The sequence below is a fragment of the Phacochoerus africanus genome, chromosome 8 (genome assembly GCF_016906955.1).
Source record: "Phacochoerus africanus isolate WHEZ1 chromosome 8, ROS_Pafr_v1, whole genome shotgun sequence".
Taxonomy (NCBI): Eukaryota; Metazoa; Chordata; class Mammalia; order Artiodactyla; family Suidae; genus Phacochoerus; species Phacochoerus africanus.
In genome coordinates this window covers 58,934,707-58,962,071 of record NC_062551.1, presented here as the reverse complement: position 1 = coordinate 58,962,071, position 27,365 = coordinate 58,934,707, and the positions used below count along the sequence as shown (strand labels likewise).

At 47.4% G+C, this 27,365-nt stretch overlaps 1 protein-coding gene across 2 annotated transcripts; it reads left to right on the top strand.

The window, feature by feature from the left end:
* The first annotated feature begins 280 nt into the window (after positions 1-280).
* Positions 281-24,630, top strand: GP6 (glycoprotein VI platelet). Of its 2 annotated transcripts, XM_047792601.1 has the most exons (8): positions 281-526; positions 4,659-4,694; positions 4,803-5,060; positions 9,217-9,501; positions 18,934-18,987; positions 21,496-21,555; positions 22,509-22,559; positions 23,070-24,630. In XM_047792601.1, exons 1-8 carry the CDS (start codon positions 385-387, stop codon positions 23,288-23,290), a joined length of 1,107 nt encoding a protein of 368 aa, XP_047648557.1. In that variant the 5' UTR covers positions 281-384; the 3' UTR covers positions 23,291-24,630. The 2 variants fall into 2 exon arrangements, with proteins under 2 accessions (XP_047648557.1, XP_047648559.1); XM_047792603.1 differs by lacking the exon at positions 21,496-21,555 and having other exon boundaries at positions 282-526.
* The last annotated feature ends 2,735 nt before the right edge of the window (positions 24,631-27,365 follow it).

Below are 27,365 nucleotides of genomic sequence, written 5' to 3'. Positions count from 1 at the left end.
TGTTGCTGTGTGCTGTGGTGTAGGTCGCAGATGCAGCTCAGATCTGGCATTGCTGTGGCTCTGGTGTAGGCTGGCAGCCTAGCCAAGCAACCTCCATGTGCTGTGGGTGCAGCCCTATAAAGACAAAAAAAAAAGTTGAAATAGACCCACAGACAGAGCAAACAAATTTGGGGTTACCAAAGGGGAGAGTGGGGATGGGGGGATAAATTAGGCGTGTGAGCCTATGCGCGTATCAGGACGCAAACAGTGCCTCGTTAGGCAGACGTGCAGGGCCACTGGGCTGGGGACAGGAGATAAGTGAGGCTCCTTGGAACTTGCGTGCAAGTCATTCCACGGAGGGGCGGGCTCCAGCCTGATGGGTCTCCATTAGGAAAAGCCAGGCTGATGGGGGAGGGGAGAGCCCTCTGCATCCTCATCACATCCTGTCTCTTCGCCAGCCCCCACCCAAGGCTTCCTTCCTGGGCTCCCGAGCTCAGGACAGGCCAAGGAACCATGTCTGCATCCCTGTCTGCCCTCTTCTGTCTTGGTGAGTCCATCTGGGAAAGGCTGAGGGACAGGCTGTGAGACGAAGAGTTAAAAAAATGGCATCAGTGATGCCATGAACGCAGCGGTGCATTTCCGGGCGAGGGGCGACCTCCAAGTGTCATTTATTTGCTGGGTGGGGTCACTGGGGCCCAGGAGGTGGTGTTTGTCTGGGTTCTTCCAGGCTATTCGCGTCTGGGTCGAGGAAGAGTGCAGGTCCTCCAGGACTGGCGGCAGCTGCCTCCACTGCCTCGGTTTTCACAACCTTAACAATTTTTTACAACTAATTTGGATTGTTTCTGAAGCGTGATTGTAAGGAGACTTAGGAATGTAATGGCCAGGGGGTCACTAAACCAAGTGTCACCTATTTCAGTATTTACCCAGTTGAAGGTGAGAATATCCCAAGTTCCTGATGAAATGTATTAACGTATTAACGAGCAAGCTCGAAAAACAAAATCATTGTTGTTTCAAATTTTGAAATGTTTATATTAAAAGTTAACTTTAAACATAAAACTTAAAAACATTTTGAAGGCGTTCCCGTCATGGCTCAGTGGAAATGAATCTCACACCCCTGAGGACGGTGTTGCCCTGAGCTGTGATGTTGCTGCAGACGTGCCTCAGATCTGGCTGTGGCTGTGGCTGTGGCTGTGGCTGTGGCGTAGGCCGGTGGCTACAGCTCCGATTTGACTCCTAGTCTGGGAACTTCCATATGCTGTGGGTGCAGCCCTGAAAAGACAATAAAAAATTTTTTTTAAAGTGGATTTAGTGATAGCAGGACTAGATTATACACGTAGCTCAGGATGCCTTAGGGCACGGGCGCAAATAATCCTTCCATTTGCAACCACGTGGATGACCCCTGAGGGACCATGAGGGGATTATGCTAAGTGAAATGAGACGGAGAATATACTTGTACATGGAACCTTAAAAAGTCGACCCACAAAAACAGAGAGTAGACGGGAGGTTGCCAGGGGCTGGGGGTGGGGGACTGGGGGCTGGGGCTGGGGGGGAATGGGGGCTGGGGGCTGGGGGTTGAGGGTGGGAGGGAATGGGGGTTAGGGGTGGGGGACTGGGGGCGGGGACCTGGGGGCTGGGGGGACTGGGGGCGGGGGACTGAGGCTGGGGGGCTGGGGGGAATGGGGGCTGGGGGTGGGGGACTGGGAACTGGGGGCTGGGGACCATGCCGGCGGAATGGGGAAGTAGATGTTGGTCAGAGGGTATAGCTTCCAGTTGTGAAATAAGTAAGTTCTGAAAATCTAGGAGCATAATGAGTGCAGTTAACAGCTCTGCAGAATATCCTGGAAATTTTCTCAGAGGGTAAAACTTAAGTTTCTCACCTCGAAAACCCCAGAGATAATTATACAAGGTGACAGATGTGCTAATTGGCTTGAGTGCAGTAATTACTTCACAAATCACCTTAAATACGCTTTTTGTCAATTAACCACCGCATACACGGGGGGGTGGGGTGGGGGGGTGGGGGGGGGTCGGGGCATGAGAGTCTCCTCTGCCAGGACGGGTGGTGGGCTCAGATGCCTTTTTACTGCCACCTCCTTCTTACGCTTTGTGCTGGGCACGTGAGGGCATTGTTTCCTTATTTCTTCCAAAGAACTTTATCGCTAAAAAGAGAGAGGCCTCCCAGGGGCTGAGCAGGAAGGAAGCAGTTGTGTTTTGGGGGATAAGAGTGCATATTACAAACACAAACTGGCTCTCATTCATTCATTCCCTCTTGCATTTATTCATCCTTTAAACACACCCGGAAGCACTTATTATTGGGCTCTGTATTATTGCATGTTTTTAAATATTTACTCATTTAATTCCCATAACAGCCTGATGAAGTAGGGCTACCTGTTATTTCCATTTTATAGGCGGGAACACCAAGGCCCAGAGGGGTTAAGTAACTTGTGTAAAGTCACACCGTTGTGGCTCGAACACAAACTGAGGCATTTTTGCCGCAAACCCTCCTTCCTTACATGAAAATGTACGGCTGGGGGTTTGACTCGAGCTCCTACCAGCTGCAGGACCACAGACCTCACGGGAGTTACCACATCAAAAAAATATGACCTGTGGTTTGTGGTTTATCTGATAGTCAAGCTTACCAGGGAGTTCTATGTTTTTATTTGCTACCTCTGCCAACCCTGGTGAGACTAGAACAGACAATGCTGCTAACTCAGCCAAAAGGTGGAAAAAAAAAAAGAGTCTTTGTTTGAGAGAAAAAGGGCAGTTGTTGAACCTAGAGAAGAATTCTTTCCGATAGACGGGAAAACGGGGAGAGGGCACCTCCCAGGAAAACAGTGGAACTTATAGATCGTACGGTTTGATAGGCGTGTAAAATTACATGGAGAGTCGATCGACTATTGTGGAAAGAACGAGATACGGATTCCAGGAACACTGTGCAGAGGGAAATAGAACATACCGTGACTGATCTTAGGGAAAACAAATACGAAAAAATACATAGGGAGGTTGTAAGGCTCAGGTGTGGATAATATTTGCACAGTCTTAATAATGTGATTATAAAACAATGATGTCACCCAAAGGCATAGAACAGGGAGAAATCCAGGATTCACACAACTTGAGGTCCTTTTTGTTTTGTTTTGTTTTCATTTTTTTAGGGCTGAACCCGAAGCATATGGAGGTTCCCAGGCTAGGGGTGGAATCAAAGCTGTAGCTGGTGGTCTACACCACAGCCACAGCAACACGGGATCCAAGCCACATCTGTGAGCTACACCACAGCTCACGGCAATGCCAGATCCTTAACCCACTGAATGAGGCCAGGGATCGAACCTGTGTCCTCGTGGATGCTAGTTGGGTTTGTTAACCACTGAGCCATGATGGGAATGCCTGAGGTCTCAAGATATAATGCAGGAGACGCCATCTGGATCTAATATACAGCATGGGGATTATAGCTAATAGTACTGTCATCTATCCTGGAAAGTTGCTATGGGACCACCTCTTAAATTTTCTCCCTCCCTGAAAAGAAATGGCAACGACTCATGGGGATGGAGCTGTTAGCTAGGACTACCCGTGGTCACCGTCTGGTTGTAAGGGAAAATGACCCGACAAAAAGGTTAAAAGGAGACTAAAAGGAGACGCCCCAGCCATGATGACTAAGCAAAATCCAGCCAAACTGCCCCTAACCAATCAACTACCTCTAACCACCCCTCCTCTACACATTTGCTTCTGTAAAACTCACTCCTACGTCAATTACTTCGCCAGTTCTCACTCCCATCCGCCAAGCATGGATCGGAAGAACTAGCCCATAAAAACCTTGTGAAACCCCTCTTCGGCACTCAGACTTCGGAGAGCGATCTCCTCCGAGCCCGCCGGCGTAGTAAACCTGAGTTCTCCAACTCTCCGAGTGCTCGCTTGGTTTCTCGCCGGGTGAAAGAGCTTCTGGAGCTGGTACACTGGGGCCACAGAGCCGCTGGAGCTGATACACTCCGGCCTTGGGCTGCTGGCAGCCGCCATAACATGGTAACTTACAAATGTATCAAATCGACACTGTCCGCCTTTTTTTTTTTTTTCCTTTTAAGCCTAGAAACCCAGGTTATTTTATTTTTAATATTTTCTAGAAGAGGAAATTCTGTATTTTATAAACTTTAAAGCTTGCACGGATACATTAAAAAAATGTTAAATTACATTGCTGTGGTTGTGGTGCAGGCTGGCGGCTACAGCTCCGATTGGACTCCTAGCCTGGGAACCTCCATGTGCTGCTCTAAAAAGCAAAAAAAAAAAAAAAAAAAAAGCAAACCTAAAATTGACCGTTAATGACATTCAATCCACTCACGGTGCTGTGCAAACACCACCCCTGACCAGTTCCCAGACTTTCTAACTACTCCAAAAGGAAATCCCGAGCTCCCTGCAATCACGCTTCATTCGCCGCTCTGCGCAGCCCCCATCAGCCAACTCATCCAGGTCTTTGGCTGGATTTATCTCTTCTGAACATTTCAGATACGTGGACGCATAATGATCGTGGCCTTTTATGGGTGGTGTCATTCACTTCGGCTATGCCGGGGGCGAGGCGGGCCAAGCGACCAAAGAAAGCGAATGCGGGCAGGTTTCCTACAGCGCGGCCCAGCGCGCAGGAAGCGTGGGCTCCCCCCGCCCGGCCCTGGTAACGGACTCTTTCCTTCTCTCCTCAGGGCTGTGTCTGGGGCAGGTGACACACGCTCAGACAGGTGAGTCCAGATCCCTCTTGTGGGTTCAGCCAGCGGGAGGGAGCCGGAGCGCCCAGGTGGGGGCGCCCTTTGGCCGCTGCCCTCTAGGAGGCTCCGCTTCCCTTCCAGGCGCCCTGCCCAAGCCCTCCCTCCAGGCCCTGCCCAGCTCCCTGGTGCCCCTGGGCAAGTCGGTGACGGTCCGCTGCCAGGGGCCACCGGACGTGGACTTGTACCGCCTGGAGGAACTGCGGTCCGGAAAGTACTTTGACCAGGCGGTCCTCTCCATCCCGGTCATGGAACAAAGATTCGCCGGCCGCTACCGCTGCTCCTACCAGAACGGGACCCTCTGGTCTCCAGCCAGCAACACGCTGGAGCTGGTCGCTACCGGTAACAGGGGGTTGGGGAGGGTGTGGCTGGACGTGTAGCCACAGGCTCCAAGTGGGCGGCAGGGGAGGGGGTGATGAGGGCTGGAAATCGAAAGCCCCCCCCCCCCTCCCCCGGAATTCCCGTCGTGGCGCAGTGGTTAACGAATCCGACTAGGAACCATGAGGCTGCAGGTTTGATCCCTGGCCTTGCTCAGTGGGTTAAGGATCCAGCGTTGCTGTGAGCTGTGGTGTAGGTCGCAGATGCGGCTCGGATCCCGCGTTGCTGTGGCTCTGGTGTAGACCGGTGGCTGCAGTTCCGATTGGACCCCTAGCCTGGGAACTCCATATGCCAGGGGAGCAGCCCTAGAAAAGGCAAAAAGACAAATAATAATAATAATAATAATAAAGCCCCCCCGGGGGCCTGGGATGAGGGTGTGGCAAGTGAGGCCTTGGTCTTGAATGCTAAATTAAGGAGAAGCGCCAAAAACTTCAGGAATCTCCATAAATAATGTTAATGATATACCTTGGGGAAAAAAAGCCCAAATCAATGCAAAAACATGAAAGACGTAGAGGATATCACAGTTTTAAGGAAGATCAGTCCCATTGCCTCTGTCCACCGGTGCCCCATAGAAACGCTGCGACAGAATTTTGGGTGAAGGAGGAAAAAAAAAATATTGCTTTGCCAGGCAGAGGAGGCGGCGGCAGGCAAATGCCTTAAAGACGGTGTCCTCCACTGGAAGAAGGGCAGGGAGTTTTGTAGTAAAAAGCAGATAAGACAGGTTTTTGCATAGGAATCGGAATTGGGGCAGACATGCCTGCTTCTTTCTTTAGGGGAAGCCTAGTCATCGAAGCTGGCCTCGGGATCTCAGCGTGGTGGTCTTCTGGGATCTTGTCTAGAATAACAGTACCTGTGAAGGGGGGGGTCTTGATCAGAAATTAGAACAAACTAGGAAAGTTCCTGAAAAACATCAGGTACTAATAATCTTTAACCCACAGGCAATTGAGCTCAGGGTGCCGAGTCTGTAGCTCACAGGTGAAGCAGTTAAGCCAGGGAGAAGCACAAGGAAGGGCTGCAAGCTTTACACTTTTAAAGTATTCATTTCTCAAAGAAGCATAAGGAATGTAACTCTTCTCCTAGGTGCATAAGATGCCTACGTTGTTCTGTGCATCCCTTGGGCGAGAACCAGGACCCTGTCCCAGGGTGGTACCATTCTTCCTTGACTGTGCCTCCAGGGCGTTTGTGTCCCCTCCCTTCCCCAATCATCAACTGTCTGAACCTGTCGCTCAGAACCCAGGGAAGGCCAGGGAGGCTGAATGAGGCCAGTTTCCTAAAAGCTAGAAATGGGGGACATGGAAAGGCTTTTGTGCCCAGGACTCCCCTCCCCCCTGCCCCCAGCCCTGCTCAGTGACAGTACCATCCTAGCCATATCCGAGGCTGATGCAAGGAAAAAATGTGTACCCCTCTATCCATGTTCTATTTTTTCATGGAATAAAATGTTCTCAGCTTATCCTTTTATTTCTAAAGCATTTTACCTTTTTTTTTTTTTTTTGGCTGCACCTGTGGCACATGGACGGTCCCCAGCCAAGGATCGAACCCATCGCCACAGCAGCGACCTGAACCACAGTAGTGACAACGTGGGATCTTTAACCCTCTGAGTCACCTAACTCCGCTAACGCATTACGAAATTTTTTTCCAAAATAGATTTTAAAACATTGATGAGTTTTTGCTTCCGTGATAATAAATTCTGGGTGGTTTGTTTGTTTTTTGTATAAATTTAAAATACTGTAAGTTTTAGTAACTTACAGTAAAAAAATCTTTTTAGGGCAGCACCTGTGGCATATGGAGCTTCCCAGGCTAGGGGTCGAATCAGAGCTGTAGCTGCTGGCCTACACCACAGCCACAGCAATGCCAGATCAGAGCCTTGTCTGCAACCTACACCACAGCTCATAGCAACGCAGGATCCTTACCCACTGAGCGGGGCCGGGGATTGAGCCTGCGTCCTCATGGATACTAGTCTGGTCCTAACCCGCCGAGCCCCAAGAGGAGCTCCTCAGACGCTGTGACTACCGAGTGCCAGGTGTGGATTGCGAGGATAGTGACATCAAATGACCTACATGGCAGGGTCGGATTGCGAGGATAGTGACATCAAATGACCTACATGGCAGGGTTGGTTCGTGTTTTAGACCTCGCCATGGCTCCCCGGGGCACAGCTGGATTCTGTCTTTGTTTAAAGCCTGGATATTCTATTCCCTGTACGTGTGTCTGCCTCCCAGGAGAGTGCCTAGCTCATTTTACCCTCATTCCAGGCCCTGAGGTCCTGGCACCAGTGGTTTTTGGGGACTGACTCAAGGCTATTGTCTCATTAAGTATCTCCCTCCCCATCCTATTTAAAATCCACCCCGATTTAAAACGGCACTCATCGTTTGCCACCTATTTACTTATTTATTTGCCTCTGGCTAGTCTTTCTTCCCAGTGGGCTTCCTTCTTAGAAAACAGACACGAACACAAAATAGTTGCTCAGAGCAAACACCAATATTGAATGAATTATCAGGCACCTTTTGCTGCTGTGAGTAAGGGATTCCAGGCGTGGTCGGCCATGCTCTAGGATGATAAAAATATCAAATTACATGGCAGGGTAGGCTCACAGTTGGACAGCCTGGAGCCCACCTCTGTGATTGCACATTTCAGCTCTGCCACTTCCTGTCTTGTGATCTTGGACCAAGCGATTGAGCAATGTGCATCTTAGGTTTTTGTTTTTGTTTTTTTTTTGAGATGTTTATTTTACAATGCTTTTTATTTTTTTTCCATTGCATCTTAGTTTTACGTACAAAGTAGGGACACTCTTAGGTCTTTGTGAGGACTCAGTGAATGGATATATGTCATGGGCTGGAACAGCACCTGGAATCTGGTACTTCTTTTTTTTCCATTTTTTAAAGTTTTATTGAAGTATAGTTGATTTTCAAGATTGGTAGTTTCTTCTGTGCAACAGAGTGATTCAGTTATACGTATAGACACATCCATTCTCTTTCAGAGTCTTTCCCCCCATAGATGATCACAGAATATTGGGCAGAGTTCCCTGGTGCTAGGTAGCCGGTCCCTGTGGCATCTGGACTTTAATACAAGTTTCCAATAAGTTTACAGTATAAGCTTAAGCTATTTTGTCACCACCATCATATTTTGGGTGGTCGTTACGCATTACGTATTCTATTAAATGCTTATTAATACATAGTGCCTCAGGCAAAAATTTTATTTATTTATTTATTTATTTATTTATTTACTTTTTAGGATGTCGCCTGCTGCATACAGAGGTTCCCAGGCTAGGGGTTGAATCAGAGCTGTAGCTGCCTGGCCTATGCCAACAGCTACAGCAACGCCAGATCCGAGCCTTGTCTGCAACCTACACCACAGCTCACGGCAATGCTGGATCCTTAACCCACTGAGTGAGGCCAGTGGGATCGAACCCACGTCCTCATGGATACTGGTCAGATTCTTTACTGCTGAGCCACAATGGAAACTCTCCCGTTTTAATTTTTTTTAACTAAACATTTTTTAGGAGTTCCTGTCGTGGCGCAGTGGTAAACGAATCCAACTGGGAACCATGAGGTTGCAGGTTCGATCCCTGGCCTTGCTCAGTGGGTTAAGGATCCGGTGTTGCCATGAGCTGTGGTGTAGGTTGCAGATGCGGCTTGGATACCGAGGTGCTGTAGCTCTGGTGTAGACCGGTGGCTAACAGCTCCGATTCGACCCCTAGCCTGGGAACTTCCATATGCCACGGGAGCTGGCCCTAGAAAAGGCAAAAAGACAACAAACAAACAAACAAACTTTTTTATTCAAGTGAAGTGTTGTGTCAATTTCCGTTTACAGTGTTGTGTCAATTTCCGGTGTCCAGCGTAGCGATCATTCCCATTTTACAGTAGAGCAGGCCGAGACACAGATACAGGGGGAGATCTGTCTAACCGCTCAGCTGCACAAAACCAGGATTTGCTTGCAGGCACTGTGATGTGACTCTTGCCAGGCTCCCTTAACCCCTCGGGGAGCAGGTGGTGGGAGGGTGGGTTCTCTGGGACCGACACAGCTGCAAAGGTCCCCAGCCCTTGAGGAGGTGTGGGGACCTCGCTTCCCCCACGGCGGACACGGTGGTCACCGTCTCTGACAGCAGCGTTCTCTTCTCTCCCAGGAGTTTTCAACAAGCCCTCACTCTCCGCCCAGCCCAGCACGGCGGTATCCCCGGGCGAGGACGTGACGCTGCGGTGTCAGAGCCAGTACGGTTTTGACCAGTTTGCTCTCTACAAGGAGGGGGACAGCGGGCCCTCCAAGACCCCCGAGCGGTGGTACCGGGCTGATTTTCCCATCACCACGGTGACCGCCGCGCACAGCGGGACCTACCGATGCTACAGCTTTTCCAGCGGATTGCCCTACCTGTGGTCGGCCCCCAGCGACCCCCTGGAGCTCGTGGTCACAGGTTAGGGGGGTGCAGACCAAACCGTTCTTGCTCAGACTTCGCAGTCCCTGGTAGAATTCCAAGGGCAAGGAGGAGAAAACGGGGGGCCTGGAGGTTTTGCTGCTGGGGCGAAACACCACAAGCTCCCCGGCTTGCATCACAAATACATTACCTTACCCGGCTGCAGGTCAGAGATCTGAAACAGGTCCTCCTGGGAGAAAACCAGGGTGTCAGCCAGGCTGTGTTCCCTCTGGAGGCTGGAGGGGAGACTCTGTTCCCAGGGCCTTTTCTGACTCCTAGCAGCACTTGCACCTGGCTGCCAGGGTCCCTTCCTTCATCATCAACGCCAGCATCATAGCATCTTTGCCTCTGTCTCTGACTTTTCTGCCTTCCTCTCTCTTTCACCCTTTTTTTGGTTGCACCTGTGGCACATGGGAGTTCCCAGGTTAGGGGTCCACTCGGAGCTGCAGCTGCCAGCCTGTGCTGGATCCTTGACCCACTGAACAAGGCCAGGGATCACACAGACATCCTCCTGGGCACTATGTCAGGTTCTTAAGCTGCTGAGCTACAACGGGAACTCCGCTCTTATTATTATTTTTTTTTTGGCTGCACTGCGGGATGTGGAAGTTCTTTGTGGGCCAGGGATCAAATCCCAGCCACAGCTGCAACCTATGCCACAGCTGTGGCAACACGGGATCCCTAACCTGCTGTCCCATAGTGGGAACTCCGCCTCTCTCACTTTTAAGGACACTTGGGAGGACGTTGGGCCCTCCTGGATAACCAGGATAATCTCCCCACTCTCAAGATCCTTAATCACACCCTTTTGTCATAAGATATCATTGCTGGAGTTCCCGTTGTGGCGCAGCGGAAACAAACCGGACTGTTACCCATGAGGACTTGGGTTCAATCCCTGGCCTCACTCAGTTGGTTAAGGATCCGGCACTGCCGTGAGCTGTGGTGTAGGTCGCAGATGTGGCTTGGATCTGGTGTTGCCGTGGTTGTGGTGTAGGCCAGCGGCTGCAGCCTTGATTCAGCCCCTAGCTTGGGAACCTCCACATGCTGCAAGTGCAGCTGCAAACCCCCCCCCCCAAAACAAACAAACAAAAACCCTCCGGGGAAAAAAACCCATTGTCACAGGTTCTGGGGATTAAGATGCTGCCATATCTGGGACACCATTGTTAAGTCTGCTACAGTTTTTACACTCAGAAAAAGAAATTTTCATACCGTCAATAATGCCTCATGATTTGTCTCGGTAAAAAAACCCCACAAGCAAACACCAACAAAAAACTTGCAAAAATTAATCTAGAAATCTGCTCTCATAGGAAGGAGATTTGAGATGACTCCCCTTGTAACACAAGCACCCTCTCTCCTTTTCTTCTTGCTTTTCTGCTACACCCGAGGTGCAGGGAAGTTCCCTGGCCAGGGATCGAACCTGCGCCAAGCTATGGCAACACCAGATCCTTAACCAGCTATTAAGGGAACTTACTGTCTTTCTTATTTTTGATAATCTAAGTACAAGATATCTTTATGAAAAATCTGGATGCTAAATTTTTTTTTTTGCTTTTTAGGGCCCCACCTGTGGCATATGTATGCTAGTTGGGTTCATTACCGCTGAGCCACAATGGGAATTCCTGGGTGCTGAATTCTTTATGTCAACTGATGTAATTTAAAAACCATTATCGATGTTTATGCTCGTCATTGTTTTATTTTTTTAAATTTTTTGTCTTTTTGCCTTTTCTAGGGCCACTCCCGCAGCGTATGGAGGTTCCCAGGCTAGGGGTCGAATCGGAGCTGTAGCCACCGGCCTACGCCAGAGCCACAGCAACGCGGGATCCGAGCCGCGTCTGCAACCTACACCACAGCTCACGGCAACACTGGATCCTTAACCCACGGACCAAGGCCAGGGACCGAACCCGTAACCTCATGGTTCCTAGTCAGATTCATTAACCACTGCACCATGACGGGAACTCCTCATCATTGTTTTATGATTATGCATTTTTCACAAGCATTTGAAACAACCCGATTATTTTAAATGTCCCAACATGAAGAAGACTAATGATTCTATTAGAAAGGTAATATTCTTATATTTCTAATCATCAGGGGATTAGTGATGTTAGTTCAGAGTAATGCGAAAACTTATTTGGATTCAGACTTATCTTCGTTTAAATCTAGTTATTTGAAGTTCCCATAGTGGCTCAGTGGAAACAAATCTGCCTAGCATCCATGAGGACGCAGGTTGGATCCCGGGCCTTGCTCAGTGGGTTTATCCGGCGTTGCTGTGAGCTGTGGTGTAGGTCACAGATGTGGCTCAGATCTGGCATTGCTGTGGCTGTGGTGTAGGCCGGCAGCTGTAGCTCTGATTCGACCCCTAGCCTGGGAACCTCCATGTGCCGCAAGTGTGGCCCTAAAAAAAAAGGACAAAAGAAAAAAAAAATCTAGTTATTCAGCAACAATCATCTTTTTTTTTTTTTAACAGCTTTATTAACGTTTACCCATTTTAAGTGTCCAATTCAATGCTTTTTGGTAAGTTTATGGAGTTTTGCAATCCTTACATCAAGAGGTATATGTATGATTAAGGCAGATGCTGATGCCTATGAAAAAATACCACACACATAGATTCACCAGTTGCTAATTTCCTTTCTTTTGCCCATCTTTTTCTTTTTTTCTTTTTTTTTTTTTTTGTTGTTGTTGTTGCCATTTCTTGGGCCGCTCCCGCGGCATATGGAGGTTCCCAGGCTAGGGGTCGAATCGGAGCTGTAGCCACCGGCCTACGCCAGAGCCACAGCAACGCGGGATCCGAGCCGCGTCTGCAACCTACACCACAGCTCACGGCAACGCCGGATCCTTAACCCACTGAGCAAGGGCAGGGACTGAACCCGCAACCTCATGGTTCCTAGTCAGATTCGTTAACCACTGCGCCACGACGGGAACTCCTCTTTTGCCCATCTTAAATGTCCAGTTCAGTGCTTCTTGGTAGGTTTACAGAGTTATGCAGTCATTGCCACGATCCAGTTTTACGCATTTCCATTCCCCTAAAAGATCTCTCGTGATGGTTTTCCGTTACGTCCATTCAGCCACAAATTTCTACTTTCTATTTCTGTACATTTATTTTTTTCTGGAACTACAGTCATTTTTGTGACTGACTTCTTGCACTAATGATGCTGTTTCTGAGATTCACTCATAGTGTAGCATGTATCAGTTTTCCATTCTTTTTTTTTAATGTATTGGAAAAATTTTATTTCATTAAAAACTTTTTTTTTGGTCTTTTTGCCTTTTCTAGGGCCGCACCCTGCGGCATATGGAGGTTCCCAGGCTAGGGGTCAAATGGGAGCTACAGCTGCCAGCCTCCACCACAGCCACAGCAACACAGGATCCTTAACCCAGTGAGTGAGGCCAGGGATGGAACTGTATCCTCACGGATGCTAGTCAGATTCGTTTCTGCTGAGCCACGATGGGAACTCCCAGTTTTCCATTCGTAAAGTGTGCTTTTTTCAAAAGAGGACAGACAGCTAACCTCATTAAGAAAATGTGGTATAGGAGTTCCCGTCGTGGTGCAGTGGTTAACGAATCCGACTAGGAACCATGAGGTTGCGGGTTCGGTCCCTGCCCTTGCTCAGTGGGTTAAGGATCCGGCGTTGCCGTGAGCTGTGGTGTAGGTTGCAGACGCGGCTCGGATCCTGCGTTGCTGTGGCTCTGGCGTAGGCCGGTGGCTACAGCTCCGATTCGACGCCTAGCCTGGGAACCTCCATATGCCGTGGGAGCGGCCCAAGAAATAGCAGCAACAACAACAACAAAAGACAAAAGACAAAAAAAAAAAAAAGAAAATGTGGTATAGACACACAATGAAATATCATGCAGCCTTCAAGAGGAGGAGACCTGGCCACATGCTCCACGTGGATGAATCTTTAGGATGCTGTGCTGCGTAAAGCAAGCTGGTAACAAAAAGGAATATCCTGTGTGATTCCATGAAATGGCCAGATTCATAGAGGCAGCGGAATGGTGAGTGCCAGGGGCTGGAGGAAGGGAGAAAGGGACTTCGTGTTTAATGGGGACAGAGTTTCAGTTTTGCAAGATGAGAAAGTTCCAGAGGTCGGTGGCATCACGATGTGAATGCACTTAACACTCCCGACCTGTACACTTTGTAAACGTTCAAGATGTTCCGTTTAATGTCACCTGATTGTAACTACACTTAAAAATAAAATGAAAATTTAATAAGAGGGAAGCATATCCTTTTCTACTCTAATCCTTAGAGGTATTTTCCTCCTTTTTTTTTTTTTTTAATTTTTAGGGCCGCACCTGTGGCATAAGGAGGTTCCCAGGCGAGGAATCCCATTGGAGCTGTAGCTGTGGGCCTATACCCCAGCCACATCAACTCCAGATCTGAGTGGAATCTGTGACCTACACAGCTCATGGCAATGCCAGATCCTTAACCCACTGAGTGAGGCCAGGGATCGAACCTGAATCCTCATGGATGCTAGTCAGATTTGTTTTCGCCGAGCCACAACGGGAACTCCTTAGAGGTGTTTTCTATTCTGTCTTGGTCTGCTTTCCCATCTCATGCTTCCTGCTGCATCTTTGAAACTTACCCATACTCTGAGAATTTCTCCACATCCGTCCTCTCTACCTGGATGACTCCAGCAGCCACCGTACTGGTCTCTCTGCTTCCAATTTTGCCCTCTAATTTTTTAAATTGAAATTAAAAAATGGAAATATAGGAGTTCCCCTTGTGGCTCAGTGGTTAATGAATCCGACTAGGAACCATGGGGTTGCAGGTTCGATCCCTGGCCTTGCTCAGAGGGCTAAGGATCAGGCGTTGCCGTGAGCTGTGGTGTAGGTGGCAGACGTGGCTCAGATCCCACGTTGCTGTGGTTCTGGCATAGGCCAGCAGCTGCACCTCCGATTTGACCCCTAGCCTGGTAAACTCCATATGCCGCAGCAGTGGCCTAAGAAATGGCAAAAAGACCAAAAAAAAAAAAGGAAAATATAATTAACACATAACATTGCATACATGTAAGGTATGTAACATGTGAACGTGATACATTTATATATTGCAACAGGATTACCACTGTAGTGGAGCTAATCCATCCATCCCATTATGTAATTACAATTTCTTTCTTTTTTTGTGGTGAGAACATATCTTGTTTCTTAGCCACTTTGGAGTTTGGACTACAGTGTGCTCATCTGTCATCACTGTGCTTTGCTTTAGGTTTCAGCCACTTTTTCATCTACGAGTTGCAAGCTCATATGACCTTATACTCTTACCCCCTCAAAGCAGGTTTTTAAGGGAATCCATTCAAAACAGGTGGTTAAGGAGTTCCCGCGTGGCACTGCAGGTTCAGGATCTAGTGTGGTCCCTGAGGCGGCTCCAGGTGCTGCTGTGGTTTGGGTTCCATGCCTGTTGAGTGGCATGAGCTGTTTGTATATTTGGAGATGAAGCCCTTGTTGGTTGGATTGCTTGCAGCTTTTTTCTCCCATTCTGTATGTTGTCTGTTTTTTAAATGGTTTCCTTTGCTGTGCAAAAGCTTGTAAATTTGATTAGGTCCTGTTTATTTATTTCCGTTGCCTTGGGAGATTGACCTAAGAAAACATTTGTACAGTTGACGCCAGAATGTTTTGCCTATGTTCTCTTCTAGGACTTTTCTGGTGTTGTGTCATGTTTAAATCATTAAGCCTTGTAGAGTTTATTTTTGTGCATGGCATGAGGCTGTGTTCTAGTTTCAGTGATTTACATGCAGCCATGCAGGTTTCCCAGCACCACTTGCCAAAGAGACTTTCTCTTTCCCATTTTATATTGTTGCCTCCTCTGATGAAGATTAATTGACCTGTGGGTGTCTGGGTTTATTTCTGGGTAAGAGTTTTTAGTATAAATGGATGTTGGATTTTGTCAAATGCCTTTTCTGCATCTATTGAGATGATCATGTGTTTTTTGACTTTTGTTAATGTGGTGTATTAACTTGATTGATTTGCATATGTCGAACCATCCTTGTGAACCTGGGATAAATTCCACTTGGTTGTGGTGTATGATCTTTTTTATGTGTTGTTGGATTCAATTGGTTAAAATTTGGTTGAGAACTTTTGCATCTGTATTCATCAAAGATATTGGCCTGTAATTTTCTTTTTTGTGGTAGCTTTGTCTGCTTTTGGTATTAGGGTGATGGTGGCTTCATAGAGTGTCTTTGGGAGTGTTCCTACTTCTTCGATCTTTTGAGAAAGTTTAAGAAGGATGGGTATAAGTTCTTCTTTGTATGTTTGGTAGAATTCACCTGTGAAGCCATCTGGTTTTGGATTTTTGTTTAGGGTGTTTTTTTTATTGTTATTCATATTCAATTTCATTTCTAGTGATCAGTTTGTTCAAAAGATCTATTTCTTCTTGATTCAGTTGTGGTGGGCTGCGTGTCTCTAGAAAGTTGTCCATTTCTTCTAGGTTGTCAGATTTGTTGGCATGTAATTGTCATTCTCTTGTGGGGTTTTTTTGTATTTCTGCAATATTAGTGGAAACTTCTCCTTTTTCATTTCTTAATTTGTTTATTTGGGTTCTCTTTTCTTCTTGGTGAGTCTGGCCAGAGGTTTGTCGATTTTGTTTCAAAGAATCAGCTCTTGGTTTTATTGATTTTTTTTTCTATTTTTTATTTTTTTATTTTATTTTTTTTGTCTTTTTGCTATTTCTTTGGGCCGCTCCCACGGCATATGGAGGTTCCCAGGCTAGGGGTCCAATCGGAGCTGTAGCCACTGGCCTACGCCAGAGCCACAGCAACGCGGGATCCGAGCCGCGTCTGCAACCTACACCACAGCTCACGGCAACGCCGGATCGTTAACCCACTGAGCAAGGGCAGGGACCGAACCCGCAACCTCATGGTTCCTAGTCGGATTTGTTAACCACTGCGCCACGATGGGAACTCCTATTTTTTAAACAATAAATCTTTCTTTTATGGATTTCTTCTTTAATCTGTATGATTTCCTTCCTTCTGCTGACCTTAAGTTTTGTTTATACCTGTTTTTATACTTCTTTTAGGTGGTAGGTTAGGTTGTTGATTTGAGATATTTATTTTTTTTGAGGAAGTCCTGTATCACTATGAACTTCCCTCTGAGAACTGCTTTTTTTTTTTTTTGGAGTTCCTGTCGTGGCGCAGTGGTTAACGAGTCCAACTAGGAACCATGGGTTTGTTTCGGGTTCGATCCCTGGCCTTGCTCAGTGGGGTAAGGATCCGGTGTTGCCGTGAGCTGTGGTGTAGGTTGCAGATGCGGCTTGGATCCCGCGTTGCTGTGGCTGTGGTGTAGGCCGGCAGCTACAGCTCCAATTCGACCCCTAGCCTGGGAACCTCCATGTGCTGAGGGAAGTGGCCCTAGAAAAGTAAAAAAGACAAAAAAAAAAAAAACCCACACTGCTTTTTTTTGACATGCTATAGATTTTGTATGGTTGTGTTTTCATTGTCATTAATCTCAAGATATTTTTTAATTTCCTTTTTGATTTCCTTGATGACCCATTGTTTTTTTAGTGGCATGTTGTTTAGTTTCCATGTAGATTTTTTTTTTTTCATTTATTTTCCTGTGGTTGATTTCTAGTGTCATGCCATTGCGGTCAGAGAAGATGTTTGAACTAATTTCTATACTCTTAAATTTTTTAATTACCTCAGCAAAAGAGAGTTTTGTGCCCCAGTATGTGGTCATTCCTGTGCACTTGAAAAGAATATATATTCTGGTGTTTTTTGGATGTAATGTCCTGAAAGTATAAATTAAGTCTCACTTCTGTTGTGTCATTTAGGATCTCTGTCGCCTTACTGATTTTCTTTTTTTTTGTCTTTTTGCCTTTTCTAGGGCTACTTCCCGTGGCATATGGAGGTTCCCAGGCTAGGGGTCCAATCGGAGCTGTAGCCACCAGCCTACACCAGAGCCACAGCAACGCGGGATCCGAGCCGCGTCTGCGACCTACACCGCAGCTCACAGCAACGCCGGATCCTTAACCCACTGAGCAAGGCCAGGGATCGAACCCGCAACCTCATGGTTCCTAGTCGGATTCGTTAACCACTGCGCCACAATGGGAACTCCATCCCTCACTTTCTTTCTTTTTTTGTCTTTTTGCTATTTCTTTGGGCCGCTCCCGCGGCATATGGAGGTTCCCAGGCCAGGATTCGTTAACTACTGCGCCACGACGGGAACTCCCATCCATCACTTTCAATCTCCGTGTGTCCTTCGCCCTAAGGTGGATCTCTTGTAGGCAGTGGCGATGGCAGGAGGTCAGGGAATGGGTGGCGCCCGGTGGCAGGCCTCTCCATGGTGGCGACCCCTCCGGTGACGGGGCTGCAAGTAGTGCCTGTTCATGGGACTCTGAGCGGGGCGGGCCTGGCCCACGTCTGGAGCGAGGGGAGACGGTGGCAGCCATTTGAACCCCCTGCCCCCGCCCGCGCCTGCGCAGGAGGAGCGGAGAGCCTGCGCCTGCGCAGAGGAGGCCGTGCCCATGGCGCTCCCGCCCCGCCGCCTCCTCGTGGCCTTGGCCGCGTGGCGCCTGACTCTTCCGCCCCGGGCCTCCTCCGCCTCCTCCGGCGCTCTCTCCGCTGTGGCGACCGCTCCCCAGCCTGCTCGGGCTGACGCCGCACAGCCGACCGTTGTCCTCTCTCTCTCTCTGGACCTGACCTCCGGCCCAGGTCTTGGCGCCTAGCCCCGGCCTGAGGGTCTAGGCTGTGGTGTCTGGACGCCTCTTTTTCCTTTTGTTCTTCCCAGTTATGTGGAGGGTTTTTTGGCCTTTGGGGAGGTCCGAGGTGGGCTGCCGGCGTTCGGGAGCGGTTCTGTGCAAATTGTTCTGCAGGCGGATGGTTTTTTTTTTTTTTTGGACGTGTTTGTGGGAGAAGGGGAGCGCCCAGCGCCCCGTACTGCTCCTTTGCCGTCTTGCTCCCGCTCGCAAACGCTTTTTAACACGGGTGACCGACCATCCAGTGATGAAAGAGCTTTGTTTTTTCCAGGTGAGGAAACTGGGTTGCAGAAAGGCGTTGTTATTTGCTCAGGACCCATAACAAAGCACAAAATTATATAAATTATATATATTAAATAGATACTCACATACATAAATATATATACACAAAGTTATATAAATTATATGTATAAATATATACACATAAATATACACAAAATTATATAAATTACGTGTATAATATATGTACATACACACATACAAACACACACCCACACATTTTAGGGCCGCACCCATAGCATATGGAGGTCCCCAGGCCAGGGGTCCAATCAGAGCTGTGCCTGCCAGCCTACACCACAGCCACAGCCACGTGGGAGCTGCATCTGCGACCTAACACCACAGCTCACAGCAACGCTGGATCCTTAACCCACTAAGCAAAGCCAGGGATCAAACCTGCGTCCTCACGAGTACCCGTTGGGCTCGTTACTGCTGAGCCGCAAAGGGAACTCCAAAAGTCTATTTTTTTTTTTTTTCTCCTGATTTCTCAGGGACCTCTGTGACCACCACCCGGTTGCCCCCAGAACCACCTTCCACCGTGAAAGGTAAGTTCTGGATGGTTCACGTCACTGTCTGGGGTATAAGGGACGGGAACCCTCCCTCTCTTTCTCCTCTCTTGTCTCAATTTCTCAGTTTGATTGACTTGCTATTTCACAGAGTTGCTTTCTTTTAAAAGTCCTTTATTTCTGCCTGCAAAGAAGGCTGGTGGAGAAGTACCTCGGTGGATATGATTGTGCTGTCCCACATTCCAACTTCTCTCCAGCCTCGGGGGACGGTTTATAGTGTTTAGCCTGTAGGAGAATAAGCTGAAGAACTTGTGCAATTGTAGGTTCTTAGACTCCAAGTGTGAGGTTTGGATTCCACTGGGCAGTTGCTCTTAAACCGTTGTGAGCTTGAGAATTGCCTGGAGGGCTTATTGAGAAGCTTCTAGACCCCTAGAGTTTCTGATTCAGAAGGTCTGCAGTGGGGTCTGATAGTTTTCATTTCTTTTTTTTTTTTTGATTACTTAATGACTTTTATTACATTTATAGGTGTACGACAGTCCCCACAACCAAATTTCATAGCATTTCCATCCCAAACCCTCAGTGCATCCCCCCACCCCCCCAACCTGTCTCCTTTGGAAACCATACGTTTTTCAAAGTCTGAGAGTTAGTATCTGTTCTGCAGAGATGTTCATTATGTCCTTTTTTTTAGATTCCGCACGTCAGTGATAGCATTTGATGTTGGTGTCTCATTGCCTGACTTCACTTAACGTGGTAATTTCTAGGTCCATCCATGTTGCTGTGATAATTTTCGTTTCTAATGCGTTCCCAGCATCTGCTGCTGCTGGTGGTCTGGGGATGCCACTTTGAGAACCATTGTACTATGTTGTGTGTGGTTCCCGTTTTCAAGGTGTCTCAGCTGCTTCTGGGGGGTCAGACGACAGCCTGTGCCTTAAGAAATAGTGTGCTAGGCTGTGACATCTGGAACAGTTCCTGTGTCTCAGGTAGACCTCAAACTCTGATAAGAAGCATCGTGCTGGAAAGAGCCAAGGTTGGCAAGAATGGGGTTGAGGGCAGGAAGATGGTGCCATGCCCAGTGAGACACAGCCTGTGTGGGTGCATGTGTGTCTGTCTGTGTTTCTCATTGAAACTTAAAAACTTTCTATTTTGAGATCTTGATTCACAGGAAGTTGCAAAGATAGGACGGGTATGTCTCATCCCATGTACCTTTAGGGATCACATCTCCTGTAATTAGAGTAGGAAAAAGCAGAAATCTGCCATGGGCCCCATATATGTGGATAGTTCTGGGTCAATTTATCATAGATGTGGATTCATGTAATCTCCATTGCATTCAATATACTATTCCAAGGGAGAAAAAAAAAATCCAATCTCCACAAAGGTATTTCTCTCTTTGTAGACACCCCTCCCCTCCCATGATCTTTAATGCCTATAGAGGACTAATTTGTCCTTCCTCAATTTAATTTTGCCATTTTGAGAAGTTATTTACAAATGCAGTCATACGGCGTGGGACCTTTTGAGAGTGCTCCCCCCACACACACTTATTATGATGCCCTTGGAATTTTCCCAAGTTGATGAATCTATCCATAGTGTGTCCACTCCTTTTTTATGGCTGAGTAGTAATCTGTGGTATCACACCATGTTTAAATCTCAAGTCAAAGAAAGATTTATTCCTGAAACTCACAGGGAGAGAAATAATAGAGAATGAATCCAAGCTCTGATTCTACCACTGATGGGTGAGCATAAGTCAGGCTTTGCTGAGCTGATTGCACTATAAGAAGTCTTCAAACACTATCCCCACTCTCAGTAGGAGCTGCATATTTATAAGCTGAGGGGGTTTCACGTAACACCTTGGCGGTGATGTTAAACCAGTAGGAAGTCCCTGGTTAAGAAAATGGTCTTAGGAGGAGTCTTAAGCTCAGAGGCTGCTGTCAGCTTGTTTTTCCCTTGAGCTCACCCAGGCCTGTGGCTCCACTGTGTATTTTTAGAATTGAGATATGTCTCATACCATGAAATGTATCATATCTGCTGAAATAGCTATAATCGTTATAGCTCTATATACAAAAAAGCACAACAACAAGTGGTGTGGTGGGGATTTGGAGAAACTGGAACCTTATGCATTGCTGGTGGGAACGAGAACTGATGTGGCTGCTGTGGAAAACAGTTTGGTGGTTCCTTAAAAAGCTCAGCACAGGATTACCAGACGATCAAGAAATGCCACCCTACATGTGTACCCAAGAATACTTAAAAATGTAAATTCAAACAGAAGCTTGTACGGGAGTGTTCATAGCAGCATTGTCCGCGATAGCCCCAAAGTGGAAATAACCCAGGGTCCCTCGGCGGAGGAGTGGATCCATTTCTTACGCAGCTGCTGAGAGGCAGCAGGAAGACAGCACGTCTGGGGCCATTTGAGTTTGTCTTTCCTCGGTGTCTGTGTAGTGTGTGTTAGAGAAATGGGTTCCAAGGAGCCCGGACACCTCAGAAGGGGTATGGAGCGCAGGGACTCCGGGGCAGACCTGACATTATCCACTTCTTTGCTATCCGCCTGCTTAGAATTCTCAGAATTCGGGGGGAGATGGAACCACTTGCTGGTGAACAAAGGCTCCTCCACTGGTAAGTAACCAGACACCCAGAGGTTAGCAGGAAGGAGTGTGAGGATTGGGCTGTCTCTTCCATCACGTCGGCTTTTAATCCGCTTCTCAAAGCCACCTGTCTCTTCCCGGCACAGCCCTCGGTTTGAGGATGAGGATGGGAGGGAGCTGGGCACGGAGCCTGGGACCCGAGGGGCATTCTGGGTAGTGTGGGTATTTCCAAGATGGCGGCGCCCAGGCTGCCCTCGTGGGGGGACCGTCGCTCGTTGTGCGCTGCGCTCTTCCGACCTGGCTCTGACCCGCGTATGTCATTTTTTTTTTTTCTTTTTCATTTTAAAAGCTTTCTGTAAACATAGCCGTTCTGCTTATGTCATTTACAGTGGGTGTTCTTACGTAATTTATTTTTCCATGTGTGTACTCTCGCGCCCACGGCTTCCACGCAGAGCCTGTGCTTCAGCCCCACGTAGGTACTAGTTGTCTGGACACAGTGCATCCTCTTATTGCTCTGGTCTGATGCACATATGCTTTCCTCAGGCTGCGGTTCTCTTTGCCCTCGCCTTCCCCAGAAAAAGTCTCCATTTCCCTTGGAAAACAGAAAACCTTGGCAGGTTAGGATAGGTTAGTTATCTACACCGGGTCCTCACAGCTCTCGCTTTCTTGAGGTTCCGGAAGCCAGCACGTTCTTTATAAGACCCTGTTGGGTTCCTTCTCTATCCTCTGTTCAAACCCTTCTGGGTTCCCAACCACGCTCAGGACAAGTAGGAGAACTGACTCATAGATGTCAAGAGACTGCCCCTCCCCCCATCTAAGTGCTGGGTCTGGGGTTCACGTCTGAACACCCTGACTCTGTAGTTCATGCACTTCTTATTAACTCTGGAATTCTGCCTCCCAAGTGCATATGCTCATGATGGGGTTTGAAACAGAGGATAGGGGAGATGGTTCCATCCCTTCACACTTATCCTTTTTGATTCCCAGAACCTCCCAGGAATGTCACTGTCCTTCCAAAGGAGTCAGACCCTCCACCTGGTGAGCAAAGTGTCCTTCTGTGGACCAACTTCCTTCCCCCTGTGTCCTTACCTAAAGCTGGCTGCTTTCCCAACACGGACACTACGGCTCTGTGACCCTGGGTTCTGGTGTGTCAGATATTTGGGAGGCGGGGAATATTAGCATGTGGAGCTCAGAACTGGGCAAAGATCAGTGTGAAAGTTTGAGATTTTCTAAGAGGTCAGAGAAAGATAGATTTTTTTTTCTCTCCCCACCCCTTATAACAGTCTTTTCTCCCACAGTCAGCCGGTTGACTGTGTGGTGTCTGCATGTGTGGAAGGGTTGTATCAGAGGCCTGTGAGGGGGTATATGGAAGAGGTAATATTTAAGAAATTGTGTTTATCAAGTCCTAACTCTTGGTGAAGAGGAGAGGAAGGAGATTGGTAACAGGTCTTCAGCTGAGGGATACACTCTGGGAAACCCAGTACGTGGCTTGGAGTGGGTCCTAGAGATGAGCTCTTATCATCTGCTCCTGTCCCTTCATTTTTCTAGGTCTTGCCCTCCAGTCCTACACTGAGGGGAATCTGGTCCGGATATGTCTTGGGGCCGTGATTCTAATACTCCTGGTGGGGCTTCTGGCAGAAGCTTGGCACAGCCGAAAGAAACCCCTGGTGCACCGGGTCAGAGCTGTCCACAGGCCACTTCCACCCCTTCCCAGACACAGAAGTCATAGTTGTCAGGACAGGGGTCTGCCCAGTGGTACCCACTGTTAGAATCCCAAGGCTTGATTGTATCTAAGAGATAGGTTGTGGGAGTGGGGAGGGGGCTGAGAGTATGTGGAGTGTCAGAGCAAAAGGACAGAGGCCACAGCCGTGGAGGAGGAGGCCCCGGGGGTCCTTCTCGGTGCCCCATCAAGGAGTGGCTGAGTCAGCGTCTATCAGACTCACTGGTCTGGGACGCTCTTTGTTTGGGCTGAAGGATCAAGTGGATGCCCCAGTCTCCTTACTGATATCTTGCTGAGGGTGGACCTTGTGGCCCCTTAACTGGACCATCATACTTATCTCTTTCTTTAACCTTCTCTAATGTGGGTCCCAGATTGACTGCTCATATTCCCAACTCTCACAGGTGACCTGTTCTATCCTCTGCACTAAACTCTTCCATGTCCCCCCACCCCATTCCCCCCCTGTGCTTTTTTCTGGTTATCCCCAAACCTAACACTCACTCTAACCCTATCTTAAACTACAGTCTGAAAACACTCCTCCTGTTTCTTGGGATGCTCCAGGTTCTTTCAGGTTTTGGGGCATTTTATTCTTTCCCCCTAGAATATAATAATTATAATTAATATGTTAGTGGTTTCCCTTTATATTAGAAAAAAAATCCAAAGGCCTAAGCTTGTTCTAAAGGCCAAAGTAGGTAAATCCTTAGAGCCAGAAAGCAGACGGGTGGTTGGCATGGATTGAGGGGAGGAAGGAATAGGAAGCGATTGCTTAATCAGTGTGTTTAAAAAAGCTTTGCTTTGATGAAACTTTTGGAGTTGGATAGAGGTGGTGGTTTCCAAGGTGATTATACTAAATGCCATTGGATTGTTTGTTTTTAAAATGGTTCATTTCGTGTTATACCTCAATAAAAAAGAAAAAAACTACCCCACCCTGTGATACCGTCCATCTCTGTGTGGGGTCACTTGTCCTAGGGAGTGGTGTGAGGTACATGAGAACTGCTTTCCCTTCCCGGTTGCTAGGCTTCAGCACCCTGTTGAGGGCTGTCCCCACCTGCTAAGTTGAAGCCTTTCTTTTGCAGACACTCACAGTATTTAGATAAAATCCAGCCTGGTTCTTCCATGAGTATGGCTCTTGTACATATTTAAGGTTCAAATTCCTATTCCGTATGAACCTCAGACCCTGACCTGGAGGGGAACTTTCCCCCAGGGACACTGGACATGATGATATTCTGGGCTTGGCCATGGGATCTTCTAGAAAAGCAGAGATAGTATGTCTTCAATAGGTTAAAACAGTGTTTCTAGTTTTCACTACCTGATGCTGGGGGAGAGGGATCCTACTCCAGTCTTAAAACCTTGGAGTTCCCATTGTGGCTCAGTGGAAACAAACCTGACTAGTATCCATGAGGAAGGGGGTTTGATCACTTGCCTCACTCAGTGGGTTAAATATGTGGCATTACCTCGAGCTGTGGTGTAGGTCACAGACCTGGCTGGGATCCTGCGTTGCTGTGGCTGTGGCATAGGCAGCTGCAGCTCTGATTTGGCCCCTAGCCTGGGAACTTCCATGTGCTGCAGGTGCAGCCCTAAAAAGCACAAACAAACACACAAACAAAAAAAAGTTGAGGTACTCAAGCGTATATACCAGAAGGTGGATTATTTGTATATTACTTGATTCTAGTTATATCTGGAATCTCAAAAACAGTCACAATCCTAGAAACAGAGGGTAGAATGGTGGTTACCAGGGGCTGGGGGAGGGCAGATGGGGAAGATGCTGGTCAGAGAGCACATAATTTGAGTAACACAAGATGAGTGAGTCCTAGAAATATGTACAGCATAGTGCATATAGTTAATGATATTGTATTATACAGTTAAAGTCTGTTAATAAGGTAGATTTTATGTTAAATATTCATATCACAAAGAGAAAGGAAACTTTAGAAGTGGTGGTTGTGTTTATGGTATTGTTTATGGTAATAGTTTCACAAGTGTATAAGCTTCCAACTCATCAAGATGTAAACATTAACTATATATAGCTTTTGCATTTGTCAGACACACCTTGATAAAAAAAGTTAAAAAAAACCCACAACAAAATGAAAGAATGAGGTGGTTCTTTAATCTGCCTTGTCACTTGCTGCAATAATTCACCCATTCACGCTGGGATTTCATCTCCAAAAATGAAGGAAAAGATCAAACGGAGAAAGTGGTGCGGAGTGATCTCTGGGGTTCACAGGACAGGAATGGGAGAAAGATGTGGGTGGCTGAGCTGTGCACAGTTACTCAAATATTATATTTGATGTGATGCGTCTGGAGGGGGCTGAGGAGGGGAAGGAAGGGAGGCAGGGATGTGCCGCTGACACCACATCCTGTCTTCTGACCTCACTTCCTGTCTTCTGACCTCACTTCCTGTCTCCTGACCTCACTTCCTGTCTCCTGACTTCAACTCCTGTTTTTCCTTGCACAATGGCGATGTTGAGTTCAGCCCACTAGCAGTATCTTCTCGTCATCTGCACCAGTCTGTCTCAGCGAGTTGTTGTGGTAGAGTACCTTCACTTTCCAGGTGAAGCACACAGCATATCAGTCCCTGAATTGATCTATGTGATTGTTGTTGCTCGATTTTTTTATCTCTTCAGGGGTTGGGCTAGATTACAGTGATTCTCGGCCTCAAAGCCATTTTGCATCCCAGAGGATATTTGCTAATGCCTGGGGACATTTTTGCTTGTCTCAACTGGTATCTACTGGTATCTAGTGGGTAGAGATGCTGCCAACCCCCTGCCAACAAATGCATGCAACAGTCTCACACCAATACTACTGAGATACAGTTAAGATTATCTGGCCCCGAACGACAATTATGTAGCGGTTGAGAAACCCTTCGATAGAAGACATCTCAATTCTTTTCTAGCTTAAATCACGTGCTTCTATTCCTTTTAACAACTCCATCTACGCCCACTAAAGACACTTCTCAGAACCTGAGAACGAAGATACCCTAGGAATGAATGTATCCGGCTGAACAAGAGGCCATGAGATAGGAACAGAAGGAAACTTAAAGGAAACCTCAAGAGCCTACACCGTGTGCAGTGATGTTGCTGAAATGGTGGCGCATGCTAAGGGGTGATTTGAAGGTATCAAGAACATAGTGTATTTGATGAGAATGATAAACTGATGGAACCCAGTGAAGATATATAAGGAAGCAGGAGGAGTGGAAGAAAAAAAATTAGTACTTAATAAAAAAGTAATTCTTACACAGCTACTTTAAGGCATTTTTGGGATTCTGGACATCATAAGGAAATTCTGGGGCCTATTAAGAGGAAGAGCTGTACATACCATGAAGTTGTCTTTTCTGTAAGTAAAGGTGGAATTATTAAAAAGTTAATCAGAGAGTTCCCATCTTGGCGCAGCGGAAACGAATCTGACTGGGAACAATGAGGTTGTGGGTTTGATCCCTGTCTTTACTCAGTGGGTTAAGGATCTGGTGTTGCCGTGAGCTGTGGTGTAGGTCACAGATGTGTCTTGGATCCCGAGTAGCTGTGGCTGTGGTGTAGACTGGCAGCTGTAGCTCCAGTTGGACCCCTAGCCTGGGAACCTCCAAATGCCGTGGATGTGGCCCTAAAAAGCCAAAAAAAAAAAAAAAAAGCAGTGATGATCACACATAAGCTTCATTGAAGCACCTAAGGATACTACAAAAGACTGTGGGGTTGGTAGAAGAAATAACCTGATGAGGGAGATTCCTCAGACAGCCACCCATGTGGATCAAGAAATACCTGCTCTGGGCAATGACGTGACAAGACAAACAAAAATCAGTGTGATTGGAAACATTTCTGTCACGTTCTCCCCCTGTCCCCACCCTGACCTAAGTTCTCCCCAAACAAATTATCTTTTCTCTATGTTTGGTCGGAATCCATGAATAAAATGAGACTTCATTCATGAATGCTTTTACCTTTATTTCTCTTGACGTACTTGGGATACAGACATTTCATCCACAGCAAAGTTAAGTGATGTGCATATGTTTTATATAAGCTGGAGGCACAAGCACAGTTAAAATAACATCCAGCCCAGCAATTGACATCACTGACAAAGCTCACAGGAAGCTCACCATCAGCTTGAAGATCCCCGACTTTACTGGAGAATGAGTAACCCCA